Source organism: Cetorhinus maximus, chromosome 7 (genome assembly GCF_964194155.1).
Source record: "Cetorhinus maximus chromosome 7, sCetMax3.hap1.1, whole genome shotgun sequence".
Taxonomy (NCBI): domain Eukaryota; kingdom Metazoa; phylum Chordata; class Chondrichthyes; order Lamniformes; family Cetorhinidae; genus Cetorhinus; species Cetorhinus maximus.
Window position 1 is genome coordinate 23112028 of NC_135885.1, and position 17692 is coordinate 23129719.

General features: G+C 39.4%; 2 protein-coding genes across 3 annotated transcripts; one reads left to right on the top strand and one right to left on the bottom strand.

Moving 5' to 3' along the window:
- Nucleotides 1-256: 256 nt before the first annotated feature.
- Nucleotides 257-4525, bottom strand: coa5 (cytochrome C oxidase assembly factor 5). The gene is made up of 3 exons (XM_078545186.1): nt 4256-4525; nt 2841-2924; nt 257-880 (listed from the first exon to the last, which is right to left on the bottom strand). Exons 1-3 carry the CDS (start codon nt 4355-4357, stop codon nt 839-841), a joined length of 228 nt encoding a protein of 75 aa, XP_078401312.1. The 5' UTR covers nt 4358-4525; the 3' UTR covers nt 257-838.
- A 236-nt stretch (nt 4526-4761) lies between these two features.
- On the top strand, nt 4762-17692 carry unc50 (unc-50 homolog (C. elegans)). Of its 2 annotated transcripts, none has more exons than XM_078545189.1 (6): nt 4762-4910; nt 7254-7535; nt 10602-10722; nt 13016-13155; nt 16199-16300; nt 17167-17692. In XM_078545189.1, the coding sequence occupies exons 2-6, from the start codon at nt 7256-7258 to the stop codon at nt 17301-17303; spliced, it is 780 nt and encodes a 259-aa protein (XP_078401315.1). In that variant the 5' UTR covers nt 4762-4910; nt 7254-7255; the 3' UTR covers nt 17304-17692. The 2 variants fall into 2 exon arrangements, with proteins under 2 accessions (XP_078401315.1, XP_078401314.1); XM_078545188.1 differs by having other exon boundaries at nt 4788-4937.

Below are 17692 nucleotides of genomic sequence, written 5' to 3' on the forward strand. Positions count from 1 at the left end.
TTTATTCATTTTGCTACATGCCACTTGACTGTTGTATTTCCACATTTAACAAGTCACTGAATTTCTAAAGTAATTAACTCTGTGAAACCCTTCATGACGCTTGAAAGACATGAATAGGCTGAAATAAATGCAAGTTCTTTCTTTACATAAGGAATGCTATCAAATGTTCTCAGCTATATATTATTTATCTTTGAACATTAAAATGTTACATTACAGCTGACAGCCAAGTACAAAAAATTAATGGTTGTTGACTTGATTCTCTCGTTGAACTAGTTTAATTGTAATTAATTGTCCTAATTATAAAATGATACACCAGTATTTGCACAATGTTGTGATGCATATTCATTTATTGTCCCAACTCACCTAGAATTGTTTTTATTTCATTAGAATATCAGAGTGAAATCCATTAGCTGTGTCTTGCAAGCCATACAAGAAGCTACCTCAAATTGTCACATTCGGATTTCTAAAAGCTCATCAGTAATTACATCTCTCCCTGTAAGACAAAGGTTGTGCTGTCTTATACAGGAAGTTAACAGTTGTTGAAATTTATGGCAAAGATACATTAAACTCCTGCACCATTTATTTCCTCACGTGTCAAAATTTTAACAAAACAACTTCAGAAAACAAATGATCAAAAAAGACAAGTTGGATGAATAAAATCATATACTCCAAAAATTATACCTTTACTAATATCTCATACAAAAGAGAAAAAGAGAGTAAAACTGATTTTTCTAAATCAATTGAGTGTATTACTGTTTATACATTATTCGAAAAGTTTATCGTCTGATACCATCAACATAGCTAAACTCTGCAGCATTCATCTTTTGCAGTTGAATTGCTAATATCCTTTTCTTCCTCTGAACCGAGTTCTGTTATCCAGCTTTAAAACAAAATCCATAGGACAGTAATGAAATGTGATGTTATAATGTTGCTGCAGTAGCTCTCTTTTTGGTACGAGACTAATTTGCTATTTTAAATACACTGAAACGTTATACTCAATTATAAAATCCCAACTAGTCTTTGCACTATAATTGGAAAAAGATACCTATGAAATAAGATCTTAAATATGTTCACAATGCATTCTATATTGAGAAGACAAATTGCAGACCAGGCAATTGTTTTGTGGAACATCTCCATTCAATCCGCAAGCATGACCCAGAGTTTCCGGTCCCTTGCCAATTCTATTCTCCGTCTCACTCTGATCTGTGTCTTCAGCCTAGCACACTGTTCCAATGAAGCTCCATGGAAGCTCCTGGAACAGGCACTCTTCTTTTGATTAGGCAATTCACAGCCTTCCACACTCAGAGTTCAACAATTTCAGATCATAACCTGTCATGAAGAGATTAATGTCTATAATGTTATTGAAATTATTTTTAAAAAATAGAGTTTAGTGGTGTGTGTGTATATGTGCTTTAATTGGATTAAAGCCAATGTAATGAAGTTAGTTCACTGTAACCTCTCTAGTCCAGAAACTTATCGTTTGGGAACACCAGCTGTCTGGAAATTTTCTAAGCAGACCCAAGCATCATTTTAGTACAGTAATTTGGGGGCAAAAACATGGAATTCACAACATTTGAATAAGTAAAACAATTTTTGTTACTGGTTTATGTTTTATCATTGTTTATGTTTCAGGTAAATATTTATATCTATGGCGTTTTCAGGTTAACACACTTTTGGTTAAGCATTCTATAATCCGGAAAATTCCAAAACCGAGAAATAACTTGGCCCCAAGCATTCGGACTGGAAAGGTTACAGTGTACACAGTAAAAAAAAAATCCAATTACACCTCATTTATCAAGGTGTAATATTTTTCAAGGGTTTTTAAAGAGTGAAATTAACAGTGTAAAAGTGCAATTTTATATCAATTCATGGACCTGGAATTTGCAGTCAGTGGCAAAGCAAGGGCTCTATTTGCTGTCCTTAAAGAAAGCCTCGCTGAGGGATCTAACGATTTCTGTGGCAAGAACTTTAACTCTCTTCCAGTGCAGTGGACTGCAGGGTTCCTTAACGGGGATTCCCAGCGTGGAGCTGCTGTGATGTCACCATCTGTCCAAGTAGCCAATCATATTAAAAAATTCTCAAAGACAGCCAACCAGGAAATGAATAGCACTAAAATTAAATTATTTCTTATTAATTTTACAGAGAGAAAAATAAAGATTGGGACATATACAATGGGTGACAGTAGAAGCCAAAATACTGAATTTTAAAAAAACATTTGTTTAAAAATATCTAGTAATTAATAATGATCCACAAATGTAAAATTATTTTTTTCAAGGCCAGATCAGTTGTTCAACAATAGCTATTACTCACATTACAAATCTAACTACTCCTTTTATGGGGTTTCTAACAACAAAATTAGAGTGGACATGAACTGATTTCAGTGATTGCTAGCTCTGTGGATGGGGATACACAGCACAGCCTGCAGTGCAGCAGTGAGTAACAGACCACAACTTCAAGATTTCCGCATTATTATTCCCACACATTAAATCTTGAAATTGCGGTCACTTTCAGAGGGGTAATGATGGCAAATGCTGATAGCTGATCATCAAATGTATCCCGCAAAATCCAGCCAATGCCACAATGTCGGAAGTGCCAATCTGCTTTTGTGGGCAATAGTCACCAAATCAAAAAGATAGAAGTTTCAGATCTGAGATCCACTATCTTTGAAAGCACTCAAACCAACCACTGTTTAGAAGTGAAACTTGCTTTAGAATTTTGTGAAATCTAGATGATTCAGAGATTATCAATGGGACTTCTTCACCCAAAAGGGTGGAACAAATATTATGTTGTGTTTATAAAACAAATAATTTAAAAAATGGTTATTTGAAATTGATACATACCATTGATCTTTTACATTCAAAGAAAGTATGCTGTAATGCCTTGCAATGTCCTTCTTTTAAGCATTGTTTTGGTGTCTTTCCTTCCTACTTGAAATACAAATGGGTCAACATTTAGGTATAATGGAGTAGATTTGATTCTTCTTTCCTAAGTAAGATTTGATATTAATAGTTAGTCAACTTGGCTACTGGCACTTTGGGAATAATTTTGCAAGATACTGCTCCCAACACAAATGTGTGCTAACTTAGTTGCCAACAGCCTATGTTCAGAGCGGAGATCTTGCTTCTTTCTTAGAATCATACAATGTATAGGAGGTAATTCGGCCCACTGCACCTGTGTCAGTTCTTTGAAAAAATTTATCCAATATGTCCCATTCCCCTGTCTATATCATAACCTTGCATTTTCTTCTCCTTCAAGTATGCACTCACTTTCCTTTTGACGGTTACTATTGAATCAGCTTCCATTACCCTTTCAGACATTGCAATCCAAATCACAACTTGTTTTGATTTTTTTTCCCTCATGTCACCTTTTGTCAATTACCTTAAGATTTGTGTCCATTAGTTAGGGACTCTTTTGTCACTGCAAAAAGCAGGTTCTCCTTAATTATGCTCCTTATCATAGAAAAACCATGTGATTTTAAACAGCCATCAAATCACTCCTTGACCTTCCCTTGTTCTAAAGGGAGCTGTCCCAACTTCTTCTCCACATAACTTAAATCTCTTGTCCCTGGTATCGTTCTGCATTCTCCTCTGCACCCTTTCCAGGGCCTTGACACACTTCTTGAAAAATGTGGTGCCCAGAATTGGCCACAGTACTCCAGCTGAAACCAAACTGACGTTCTACAAAAGGTTTTGCATTACTATCTCTAACGTATTGCCAGCATTTTCTATTTTAATTTCAGATTTCCAGCATCCACAGTATTTTGTTTTAGCACAGCTTCCTTGTTTTTGTATTCTATGGTTCCATTTATAAAGCCAAAGTTGCCACAAACCTTTTTAAAAGCTTTCAAAACAATTTGATTAGCTGGTTTTTATGATATTATCAACCAAGGGAAATTTTAACACATTATGAACTTCAACTGAACAGTCTTACACTCAAGGACAGGTATTTGCTATACATTAAACATATTGATGGATCTCCAGCAGCCTAGGAGGTCTGCCATTCTTACAGCTTACAGCCTTCGGCCCATCATGCCTATGCTGGCTCTTTGAAAGAGCTAGTTAATTAGTCCCACTTTTCTTGCTCTTTCCCCATAACCTTGCAAATATTTTCCTTTCCAAAGTGCACATCTGATTTCCTTTGGAAAGTTACCACTGAGCCTTGTTCCACTGCTGCCTGACAACTCATTGCGTTTAAAAAAATAAACTCATCTTCCCTCTTTAATGAGTAAAAATGAAAGTTTCATGTCATTCCGCACCTTAAGCACACAGTCATGTCCCAACAAGCACGTCCTCAGGTCCTCCTTCACCCCAACGCAGGCTCTGCCGTCCTCTTCCTTCTCCTCATAATATTTCGGCATCACTGTGCGTCCGAAAAGTAAACACAAGGACCGACCTCCAGAAGTGTCCGCCTGATCCTCCGAATATTCTAGAACAGGTTCAACAGAACATTTTCTTATTCACTACATTGAATCCCGCCCCGCCTACTCGCTGCTCCGACCATTTAACGTCCCCCCCCCCGCGCTGAATGCTGGGACTACCACTACGGGGCGACTCCGTATTGCACCTTGGGATTTGTAGTTTCCTCGCTGCGCACCGCTGATTGTGCGACATACTGGACGGCAGGTCCCAGCACGCACCGCGCCAGGCATGCGCACTGTGAAGGGCTGCGACTCCTAACTCGGCGGTGCGCATGCGCAGCGTGAAGAACCCCCCAACTCCCGACAGGCCCCGTGCCAGGATGAGGCATGCGCACTAATGTTGGCCAACGTCAGCGCCGTCCCTTGCGACGTGCGGAGCTTATTTTCTCATCCGGGTGAAGGGAGAGACGAAGTGCAGAGGTTGCACTTGGTTCCACCCCTCCTCCCCTTTACCTCCACCAGCCCCTTTGCGTCGGGTTGGTAACACCTTGAGGTAAGGTGGTACGATAGGAATAGCGAGGTAATGAAATCCAGGAGGTTAGGGAGCACAGACCTTCCTTCCAGCCAGTTCTCCGGGCAGGCAGACAAGAGGAAGGCATTGGGCCTCCCCTGGTCAGAGGAAGCTGCTCCGGGTCTGTTAGCACAGGGGGTGCAGTAATGAGCTGCGTCTTACGGGCACCAAAGATGTGAGACCCTGGCTGTCCCCCACACTGTTACAAATCAATGTGCTGCATAGTTCCGGAAGATGCTTGGTCTCATCCCAAGTCTGTGCTCATTTCGTTTCTTCCTTGATGTCATCTTCTTCTCAGAAGGTTGACTGCCATGGATCTCCACCTGTCTGTCCTGTGCTGCCCTGAAGCATCCCACATAAAATAAACTGCATCCAGTCCATTATATCCGGCATCCATTTTCTCCCCAGTTTTCCTCTGCTTTCTGCCGATCTTCCCTTTCAATAACTATCTCTGCCTACCGTCTGCTCTGACGATGTGACCAACGTATTGTATTTTTTTCGCTTTGATGTGATGCACTCATTTCTCCAGCCATTTACAGCACTTTTCCATTAGCTTTTCTGTCTGTGTAGGATATAAGAACATAAGAACTAGGAGCAGGAGTAGGCAATTCAGCCCTTCGAGCCTGCCCCGCCATTCAATACGATCATGGCTGATCTCATTTCGGCCTCAACTCCAATTTCCTGCTCTCTCCCCATAACCTTTCAACCCGTTACTAATTAAAAATCTGTCTATCTCCTCAAGTTTATTTAGCGTCCCGGCATCCACTGCACTCTGAGGTAGTGAATTCCACAGATTCATGACCCTTTGAGAAAAGTAATTCCTCCTTATCTCTGATGTAAATCTACCACCCCTTAGCCTAAAGAATGCCCCACAAGGGAAAACATCTGCTCCACGGCTACTTTGTCTATCCCCTTTAGCATCTTATATACCTCAATTAGATCTCCTCTCATCCTTCTAAACTCTAGCGAGTATAGGCATAAACTGCTGAATCTTTCCTCGTAAAACAAGCCCGACATCTCTGGAATCAATACAATCTGAATCCTATATGTCCACATTGGATTTAACTCATCTCTTTTGTTATGATGGGGAAGGAAAGACAATCGGCAGGATGTTCATCACAGTTGTGAACCAGTGGTGCCTGTTTGAAACTGTCTGAGGACATGTTTGGCTCAGTTGTGTTGTCCTTTACAACCTTCGCTACTGTCTAATACATGCATGGAACAGGGTTAGTTTGCTGAGAGATCAATCTAAATTGATGCCTTTAAGAGAGAATATAAAACAAAACTCATTATCAGTTCCAAAACCTCTGAGATATTTTTTAAGAGTGGTTCACTTGTTTGGAAATAATAAGTTTGTCTCATTCAACAATGAAATGTGAATTTTTTAGACGAGTGCACTGATTATATACTAGCACTTGCAGTTATCATGTCAGCATTCTTGAAGGATTTTGAAGTATTTTGAATTGGTTGTATGCAGACCAACTTGGACATGGCCATTTTTCTGGTCACTAAGAGAGGAGTGATTTCAGAGGATTTTCCCCTGCTTCATGTCTTCTACCTGAGGGGTGACTGTATTCTGGAATGTACACTTCTGAAGTTCTCTGTTCTTGCATGCCACAGAGGGTCACTAGCTCCATTTTGAGCTTAAGCAAGTTTTCCTGGAGGTATTCTAGCAATGAACTAACTATACATTATTTTGTAACTTTGCAATGATTGCAAGTAATATTTTTTTTAATATAGGCTTTATGATGGAGTGCGCTTGCTTTTGATGCCTTTACATTCATGCCCATTTAAATTTTTTAAATCTAGTGATCTCACGTCAGCAATTAGATGATGTTTTGTGATGTCATCTGACTTCCCTAAACAAAACTGTGTGCTTGCTGTCTGAAGATTTGTGGAAGTGGACTCCACTAACTTGTCTGATTGGTCAAGTGAATACACTACGCTGTTAATGTTTTGTACTGTCAGGCTGAATGGAAAAACAAATTGCACGTTATAAATATTGTTAATTTCGTGTTTGCAGTGTTAATACCTGTATTACATTTTGACATTCACTAATTTAATCTAACAGTGTAGAAAGAAAGAAAAATTCAGCTATCTTAACATACTGTGCCAGTCAAGGTATAACAGTCTATTCACCAGCTTCTTTTCCATCTAAATGGTAGATTAAATTCAAATATGAAAAATGCAGGCAAGTGTGTTATTGCTAAGCCACATAAAGTTGGTTAGCAGTTGATGTTTTGATTGGGTGTTGCAGGGAAGTGCTGATTGGAAGTGTAATTTTAAAAATCCTGATTTAAATATTGTTCTATTTTTTGGCAACAGGCATGTTACCAACGACAACATATAGTCCCACCAGTCAAGGGAATGGTGCGCTAAGTTCCCGGGATGCTGCACGACATACTGCTGGAGCCAAGCGGTACAAGTACCTCAGGCGGCTCTTTCGTTTTAGGCAGATGGATTTTGAATTTGCCATATGGCAGATGTTATACCTATTTACATCCCCACAGATGGTGTACAGAAATTTTCATTACAGAAAACAGACTAAGGACCAGTGGGCCAGAGATGACCCTGCCTTCCTGGTTTTGCTCAGTATCTGGTTATGTGGTGAGTGTTCTTTGAAAAATTTTCATTGTGTGAAGCTTTATTACTGGACACGAATGCTGAGGTGAATTAGAGTATAGAGTCTGTTGCATGATTATCCAAGGGTGCTGTCATTCTAAGATTGATGGTAACATAAACATTTCATAGAAGGTTTATTTAGCAAATTCTGTAAATTAAATTTTTTGTGTATTTCCGACTTTTTATTCATGGGATGTGGTCATCGCTGGTGAGGCCAGCATTTATTGCCCATCCCTAATTACCCTTAAGAAGGTGAGCCATCATCTTCATTGCATCTGAATGTCTTGCTTCACCATTTCAGAGGGAAGCTAAGAGTCAACCACACTGCTGTAGGTCTGGGGTCACATAGGCCAAATCAGGTAAGGATGGCAAATTTCCTTCCCTAAAGGGCATTCCTCCTCCTCCTCCAGATATCATGCCCTAAGAGAGTTGGCGATTATGGACTTCCATTGGATTGGTCCATGATTATGCTTGGCAAAGTACTGCAGTGGTTTGCCATTGCCTTAGGCAGTATGGCTGACCAGGAAACTCTGCTGCTGTCACCGCCTGCCATCAGGGGCATTGAAAGAATTTAGAGGCTGATAATCAACCTGCTTGGCCACATTATGAACACACCTCCATGGCCATCAAGTCCTGAAGTGGGATTTGAACCTGGAGCTGCTGGCCAAGAGATAGGGACGCTACCACTGCATCACAAGACCTCTAAAGGACATTAGTGAACCAAATGGTTATATTTGACGGTAGTTTTATGGTCACCATTAATGATACTAACTTTTTATTCCAGATGTATTTAAGTTAAATGTAAATTCCCCAGTTGCCTTGGTGGGATTTGAACTCATGTCCAACTCATGACCATAGTCCAAGCCTGTGGATTACTTGTCCAGTAACCTAACCGCACTCTGCTCCTGTACCCTTATTATGGAATTACAGAAGCCTCAATTTAAATTAGAGCATTGCAACCAGTCTGATTCCAATCCCTACTTTTATTCTGTATCCTTTCCTATTTTTATTTTTTTTCGAATGTATATTCAATCCCTCTTAGGCCCTATAATTGATTTAAATTCAGTAGCCAATTCCAGCAATGCGTTAATTTCCTAATAGTCCTTTGTGTGAACATTCTTCTAATCTCCCCCTACATGCTTCTAATAGTAATGCTAAATTTATGCTACCTTGTTACCAATTCACTAGACAGTGAATTTTCACTATTTACCTTCACTTAATCTTTTTATCCTGTTAGATTCTCCCTTAGGAATCTTTGAATTTAACCCTAGTTTTTAAAATCTGTACTCCTAAATGTTTCTTTCCTCCCTGGTATCATCTCAGTAAAACTCCTCTTCCATGATCCCAATATCTTATAACTATGAAAGTAGTCTGGAACATGTTCAATACTGGGTGTCCGATATTGCTGACTTGGAACTAATCAGGGCACTGTATAATGACCTGACTTTGATCCCATCACCTAATGTGATTGGCTGTTATTATGCTGCTTCTGAAACGTAACCCTTTAATAGATCATTCAATCGAAAGTACCACTATTCAACAACACAGAATATGAACTGGTTACCACAGAATTGTCACACTGCAGTAGAGGCCATTCGGCTCACCATGTCTGCACCAGTTCTCCAAATGAGCAGTTCACTTAGTGCCATTCCCCTGCCTTCTCCCCATAACCCTGCACATTCTTCTTTTTTAGATAACAGTCTAATTCCCTTCTGAATGCTTCAGCTGAACCCACCTGCATCACGCTCTCAGTCACTTTGGAACGCATGGCTAATGAGAGGCACATGCTGAATAATAAGAGTCCCCCTGTGGGTACTTAAGAATATTCAGCTGCAGAAGAAATTTCTGAATACCAAATTGTGTGTATGGGGCGCTTATGTGCTTTGATTATCCAAAACAAACTTGCTATATCAAAACATTTGTTAAACGATTCATAAGAACATAATAAAAATTATCAGGAGAAGACTATATGGCCCCTTGAGCCTGCTCCACTATTCAAGATCATCATGGTTGATCTTCGGCCTCAATTCCACTTTCCTGCCCGCTATCCATTTCCTTTGATTTCCTGAAAGATCAAAAACCTATCAATTCCTTTAATATATTCATTGATGGAGCATCCACACCCTTCTGGGATAGAAAATCCCAAAGATTCACAAACATTTAATGAAGAAATTTCTTCTCATCTCAGTCCTAAACAAGCATCCTCTTATCCTGAGACTCTGCCCCCATGTTTTAGATTTCCCAGCCAGAGGAAACAACATCTGCATCTACCCTGCCAAGCCCCTTCGGAACCATATTTATTTCACTGAAATCACCTCCCATTCTTCTATTCCAAAGTTTTGGCTTCTGCTGTACCATTTAGAATTTCACTTCAATGTTCATCACTCTTTTGTATAAAGAAAAGTTTCTGATTAGTCCTAAATTTGCTTTTAATCAGTTTGAATTTTCACCCCCTTGCCTGATTGCCCTGGTTTAGCTTGAAGTAGTTTTCCATGTTTGTGATCATCCATTAACATAAGCACATAAAAAGAGCAGGAACAGACAATTACTTTAAACATTGTTGATAACTGCTTACTTCAATCAAATAAATCCAACCGATATAGTCTAGAAATGGAAAATGTAATGCTATTCTACTTTAAGGTGAAAGATTTCTGATGGTAAATATATATTTCATCACTACCTGTTTATCTGGAATATTGCAATTTTTAAAACCCAAATAATAATTCCCACAATTAAGTTCTTCATTAAGAAGCTGGATGGTACAGACCAGAAGGTCGCAGATTTGATCCGTACTATTGTCTGTGCTTAAATCAGTTACTCTTAGCTGGGGTGACTATAACACATTAAAGGGTTCCAATAGCTCATGCCATAAATAATGATAGGGCCACGGTGTTGTGCATTCATCTTTTGGATCAGTGTTCAGACTTCCTGCCAGTTTTTCAAGATGTTGGTTGCAAATGAGTCTTTGGATTAAAAAGCAAATATAAAATGATACCTTGTGGTGAAAATCTGAAAGAATTCAACATAAGAATGAATTTTTGTTCTTTGTAGTGTCTACCATAGGTTTTGGATTTGTATTAGAAATGGGATTTTTTGAAACAATGAAGCTTTTGCTGTGGGTTGTCTTCATTGACTGTGTAGGAGTTGGACTACTGGTCGCAACATTAATGTGGTAAGTTTTAAAAGCACTTCATTTTAATGTCATGCCCCCTGGCACTAGGAATATCAGGTGCAGGAGACATGTGGAACAATAAAATTTTAAGAGCTTGCAGTCCGGGATAAGCATGCAATCAATAGCCTGATCCCGTGCCAATGCAATAGTTAGTTAACACGTAATGCTTTTCAGGAGGGATCTATGTAACTGATTAAACATATGGCAGCCACAGTCTTAAATGTAAAACATTATTAATTAAATATCACAGGCATCTCTTTGCCTGAAATTGACTTCTTGCTTAATCAGTGAGAACTTCCGTTGAATGATGAGCAGCTGTATCAATTATAATTTTCTGTTTTATGTGTTAGCTACTGCATTAGGAAATGCTGCAAATTAAAGAGAAGTGAAAGTTAATGTTCTTTCTTGCTATCGCCACCTGATTAATACAGCTACTCTACTACCACTTCTTCCTTCCCTCTTTTTGTTATATGAATTACAACCTACAATATTTAACTACCAATCCTGTCCAAGCTGCAGTCACGTTTCTGTTATCACTATTACATCTGTATCCTCATTTCTAATTACTGTCTCCAATTCCTCCATTTTGTTGCTGGCACCGTGTATATTATTGCACAGGCAATTTAATATGCTTTTAGTTTTCAGTTATTTTATTACTTGGAATATTTATCTTTCTTTTTGCACTCTGACTTTTGCAGTCAATCTTTTTTCTTACTCATTTAAGATCCTTTACACTGTCCCATTCATCCTTTCTGCTATGACCTCAACTGCATACGTACATACGAAAATACGAATTAAAAGCACAAGGAGGCCATTCGGCTCCTCAAGCCTGCCCTGCCATTCAGTAAGATCATGGCGGATCTGTTTGTGGCCTCAACTCTACATTCCGTCTACCCCGATAACCTTTGACTCCTTTATTAGTCGAGAATCTATCTACCTCTGCCTTAAAAATATTCAATGACCCAGCTCCCACCGCTGTCTGGGGCAGTGTGTTGCAAAGACTCTCGACCCTATGGGAGAAAAAATTTCTCATCTCCATAGTAAATGGGAGACCCCTTATTTCAAAAATGTGTCCCCTAGTCTCTCCCAGAAGGGGAAACATTCTTTCAGCATGCACCATGTCAAGTCCCCTCAGGACCTTATATGTTTCAATAAGATCACCTCTCAATCTTCTAAATTCCAATGGATGCAGGCCCAACCTGTCCAACTTTTCCTCATCAGATAACCCCTTCATCCCAGGTGTCAGTCGAGTGAACCTTCTCTGAATTGCTTCAAATGCATTTATATCCTTTCTTAAATAAGGCGACAAAAACTGTACGCACTCTCCAGATGTAGTCTCACCAATGCCCTATACAACTGTAGCAAAATATCCCTACTTTAATATTCCAGTCCCCTTGCAATAAACGATAACATTCCATGTGTGCTCTGTCCCATCAGATCCTTTTAACTAGAGCCCCTCCCCACGCCACTCTTTCCTCCACATGTTCACCATTTTCCCTTTGTCAGCACATAGCTTGGGTGGTAGTCAGAATATTACCACCTGCGAGGATCTGCCTCTTGTTAAATCCCTTAGAAGGACCTTGCCCCTGTTCTTTCTTGTGCTGTTGGCCCAAGATATACCATGAAAACTATTTCTACCTCTTTGATTCTTGATCACAACGACAGAGGATATGCCCCTAATTTTCAAGTTCTCTAAGACTACAATTTTTCTATTCCACTACCCTTCACCTCTCCATCTCTTGAATTGTCTTCTGTTCAAAAACGCCTGGAGTAAACTTTGTAGAAATTCTTCCCCCCATCACCCCTGCCATCTCCCACCCCCCATCATCTTCATGGCTCTATCCCACGCACCCATTACCGCTGTTCTTTCCAACCGTTACTGACTCTCCATCCACCAGTGTTTTTATTTCAGAACCCTTATCAGAGCTTAAGAATCCCTACATAGCTTTGCCCTGCATACTTTGCATCCTTTCCAATCTGTCTCCCAGATTGTAACTCTGCTCCTTTGACTCCAGTTTATTGTTCTTCCTCTTTTCCCTCTGCCCCTCTCCTTCATTGATGTAGATCCTTCTGTTGTCATGCCCTTAAACTCTGGAATTATCTTCCAATCTCCTCTCTTTTACTCCGGCATGCCCTATCTTCAAAATCTCCCTCAAATAACAGTGTAATACTGATCTTTGTCATACTTATTGTTTGTTTACCCTCAAGAATTGGGACCACCTCTACGTTAAAATGTTGATAATAGTCCAAGTAGCTGTTCTGTAATGTGTACACTGTGGTATTTTGTTTCCAGGTTTATTACCAACAGATATTTGATGAAGCCTCAAAGTAAAGGCTATGATGTGGAATGGGGATATGCATTTGACATTCATCTAAACGCTTTCTATCCACTTCTTGTGATCTTGCATTTTATTCAACTGTTCTTTATTAACCGTAAGTCTCCTTGTTTGAAAATCCTTATTTTTTCAAACACTGAAATTACTGTGTTGTTCCAGACTAAATGTTGCCACTATGTACTTATAAACACTGAGGTTGGAGAGGGGATGAAATGATTCTTTAAGTGTTATGGGTTTGAAATTAATTCTGGTCTGGCACAATTAGCGATAGTGCAAGTGTATCCATAGTGGTACCACCCAACATTTACTTGCAGTGCTGTGCTTTAGAAGCTGCTCAAGTCTAGCTTGATGGCTCATTTAAATGCATTTTGTGAGAAGCTGAGTTATAGAGGTTCCAGGTTTGATCTCAATCACAGTAGCAGAAAAGGTGCTGTAGTAGGGCTGAATAATATTGGTTGGGAAGAGAAAAGTTGGCCTGAGGTCCCACATCTCATTGCTATCCAGCTGGAATTCTTGCTGGAAGCACATGGGTGTTGGCATTGGTTCACAATATTAGGCTCAGTTGTGATGTTCCAAAAATTGATTAGCCTGACTGATGCTGTCCACCAGGGCTCACAAATGAATAATGGTCATTTGGAGAAGATGTCAGAGAGTACCCACTGAAATCTGTCATTTAGGAGCTCTTGAGAAAAGGAGCCAAATGATGCGATGTGAACAGAAAATTTTAAAACAGGAAACTTCCCTGAACTCCCTTCTTGATTAATGTCTTCTGTACTTTTGCAATATAGCAAAAACTTAACCATGCTGGTCTTGTCTAAATGTAAGCTGTGATGTAGTCACTAAATATGTTCTGTATTTGCATGTTATGTACTCCATTTAGTGATGTATTTGATAGTGAACCATGTGTTCAATGGGAGGGAAGAGCTCCATAATAGTCACCTCCAAATTTTCACTGAATCATCTTAAATGTTGATTATTGAACTTGCTGCATCTCAGCTTACTTTTCCAAAGCTAAGCCTTTATTTGAAATGTTAGTCATCAGTTAAATCACCAGTACAGTTGCACAAATAAGGACCTAAATTCTACTAATGCTGTTTGAAAAATTGTTCCATAGCAGAATTGAGGAGAAGACTCAACATTATCTTCTCAGGGCAACTTGGGATGGACAGTAAAAGCCTTAATAATTGCTCATGTCCCAAATATGAACAATTAGAAAAAAAAGAATTAAGCTTCTATAACAGATGGTTTCTTTGAATATGTGAATAGGTTTCACTTTAGTAAATGCGAAAATGAGGAGAAAAGAAAATGAAACTTGAAACGTATGACTGGTGCCTGCCATACTGAAGGAAGAAACTGTTCATTTTCATCTCTGGGTGCAATGCCAGATCTACCAAATGTTACATTTTCAAATAGAAATCGAAAGCAGACTGCTGGTGCAGAATACAGTAGCATCTGCTTGTTCCCCATCTCATCTGCCTGACATAGTGATCTAACATTTAAACTAAATAGGTGCAATGTATTTTCACTGAGGACCTTTGAATCCAGGCAGACACGGTTCTTATATTATTGCTGAAAAAAAGAGGTGCTGCCAAAGCTTTTCGTCTTGTACACATCAGGACAGATTGGCAAGAATACCAATTGTAAAGGGCATAACAATGTATACTGCATCAGAAAAGAGTGCTGATTGGTTGGCAAGTGGATTCTGATTGGTAGAGGCGTTGCCATGGAGAATGCATGAGGGAACAATTACCTGCCAGGCTTTTGTTTAAATTAAATAGGGCCTGAGCCATTTGCTCATCTTGCAAGCTTGATGCTGAAATAGGATGCATCAAAGCCATCCTGCAGGATAATGGCTACCCGATCAGATCATTGCTCGCTGTATATTTTGCAAACTCATGAATGGCCCTGAGGCCACGACTTTCGGTCCTGAAAAGTATCTAGTTTATCTCAGATTACCTTGGAAGGATAAGGTGTCTCAAAAATTTGAACAACAGGTGAAGCTAGCTATTTCACACTGCTACTATGTAGTAGCAACACAAGTGGTATTCTTCACTAGCAGGATGCTGCCGTCAAGCCTAAAAGATGTTCTGCCTATGATCCAAATGAATAATGTGGTATATGAATTTCAGTGTCGGTGTGATGCCAGGTATGTGGGCCAAACGTCCCAATGACTGGCGGATCATATCACACAGCATGTACCTTCAGCTGTTCGCAACAGGCAAAGTACCGACCATACCCAACCAGCCCGTGCTTGCAAAACTCAAAACGCAAGTGTCCAACATTACCATGTTTGGACAGCACTTGCTAAACAATCCTGATTGTGCTAAGAATTACACTGACAACCAATTTAAGATTTTCAGTCAGGCTCACAGTGTGGCTCACTTACATGTGCTAAAGGCCCTGTCCTTTGCAGACAGAAGGAGCATGTCCACGCGTGACACCTTTTTCAACTAAACAAAAACTTGGGGGACAGCCATTCTCTGGTAACTTCCTTATGGCAATGCCTCGATCAATCAGAGTCAACCTACCTGGTATGAATTGGAACAAAAGTTTTTGGTAGTTAACTGTTCCCTGGTGCATTCTCCATGGCAAAGCCTCTACTAATCAGAGTCCTCTTGCCAATAATCAACACTCTCTCCTCATGCAGCATAAATTGTTCCCGTTACAAACAGTATTCTTGCGAATCTGTCCTGGTGAATGTAAGACGAAAAGCCTCGGCACCATTTCTCTTTTCTCAGCAATACTCAAGTTCTGTTCTACCAAGTAACTATTTGTTCTTGTTAAGTTTCGACGTTGCCAAGTAAAATTAGATTTTACTTAGTACCCAGTATCAGAACAACTGATCCAAGTTCATATCACAAAATTACATGAATTCAGTACTGTTAAGGAACCTGAGCCGGAATTTATTGATAAAATAACTGGGTTTGGCTACATTAGAAAGTTTAATAAAATAATTCAAGGTGCCCACAGTTACCTGTACTGAAGTTTCCTCCTGTGTTGCTGTTCAGATCTTCGCTCATGCCGCTATTATAATAGCAACACTTGTGATGCAAATGTGGTCAAGATTATATTTTTTGTGTGTAGGTGGTGATAGCTATTTTAACATTTTATTTAATTAACATTTAATATTTTCTTTGCAGATATTATCATCCAAGATGGGTTTCTTGGTTACGTTGTTGGTAACATCTTCTGGCTGGTTGGCATTGGATATTACATCTATGTTACTTTTCTTGGATACAGTGGTAAATACAAGTTTTAAATGCACTTTTTCTGAACACAAAATGAAAGGAGCTAAATTGCAAAGATTTAATTCCTTCACTTGCATTTATTTTTACTTGTTATCTAAGTATACTTTCCTTGGTCACCAACACTCACTTGAAACATCTATTCTTTATGTGAGCCTAGGCAAGCGTACCTTTGCTCAACATCCAGCAGAGGGCATAAAGTAGCAATGCGAGTAGATTGCTGCTTGATTGTTTGCCCCTAGCATAAGCATAGCTAGTATTCCCAACTAATTCAGCCTAGGCCTGCATCTTTCCTAGTCTATATGACCCTGTGTTGCATCTGGTGGTGTATGTACCCATCGAGCCATCTTATGCCTCAGAAAGATTTTAAAAATATATTTCTGGTGCCACAAATTGAGTCAGTTGCACTTGGGTATAATTGTTCTTCTCCACCAATCCCTGCCACCACCACCACCACCCCCCCAAACTCTGTGGCAAACCACTTGGTATGTGCTCTGCTGAGTTTTGGAACTTCAACTAGATTCAGAGAAACTGTATCAATGCCCAGTAAATCTATTCTAGTTCAGATGATGTGTGTCCTGATGGTATTAGCTGAATGTATAATGATTGGTTGCCGGATTACAGGAAATAAACTGGCGATGGTCCATATAATGATTCATATGGTTTATTTTCCTTAATCCAGTTTTCATTTCACTTGTTACCTGTTTACAGCGTAGAAATGAGCTCTTCAACCCACCTGTTCTTTGATGTTTGATGCTCCACTCTAGCCTCTTCCAACCCTACTTCATCTAACTCCACTGGCATACCCTATTCCTTTCTCCCTCATGTAGCCATGTACTTATCTAGCATATTTCTTCCTTTAGCATTGCCATTTCTGAAGAACACAGTTGCCCTACTATATCCATTTGGTCTCCTCATCGTTTTGTTCTTGCTGTCACTGGGGCTGGGATGGAATTTCACTAAAGGATTGTGCTCATTCTACAAGTACAGAGTGCAGTAGAAGATACAAATATCTAATAAAACATTTGCCGAACATTATGTTTGCTTTTGCTGTGTTGATGATGTGTAATGCAGCTTTAACATTTGTATAAGTTGTAAATACGTTCTGTACATACTGATACTAAGATATCCAGAGACATTTGAGAGATAATTTCACGAGTAGAACTGCTTTGTTTTTAAATGTTTGTGCAATTGTGGCAGAACTTGTTCTATTACGTGAATGGTTGAACATTGAACCCAGCAACCAGATCTGATTGTATATTTTATATTTATCAAACCTTTCAATGAAGCACATTCCTTTAACAGCAATAGTTCTGACAGTTTTTTTTAACTCATACCTTTTTATTGGGAAGCTTCAATAAACATTTCCTTGCTTCTTTCTCTACCTGA

Bases quoted from the DNA above. Each gene is read 5' to 3' on its own strand.
- unc50 (XM_078545189.1), top strand. From the start codon at position 7,256: ATGTTACCAACGACAACATATAGTCCCACCAGTCAAGGGAATGGTGCG. The intron at 10,723-13,015 runs GTAAGTTTTAAA...TTTTGTTTCCAG, and splicing joins CTGGTCGCAACATTAATGTG to GTTTATTACCAACAGATATT. The intron at 16,301-17,166 runs GTAAATACAAGT...TTCTTCCTTTAG, and splicing joins TACTTTTCTTGGATACAGTG to CATTGCCATTTCTGAAGAAC.
- coa5 (XM_078545186.1), bottom strand. From the start codon at position 4,357: ATGCCGAAATATTATGAGGAGAAGGAAGAGGACGGCAGAGCCTGCGTT. The intron at 2,925-4,255 runs GTGCGGAATGAC...TATTTCAAGTAG, and splicing joins GACATGACTGTGTGCTTAAG to GAAGGAAAGACACCAAAACA. The intron at 881-2,840 runs GTATGTATCAAT...TTTGTTTTAAAG, and splicing joins TTGAATGTAAAAGATCAATG to CTGGATAACAGAACTCGGTT.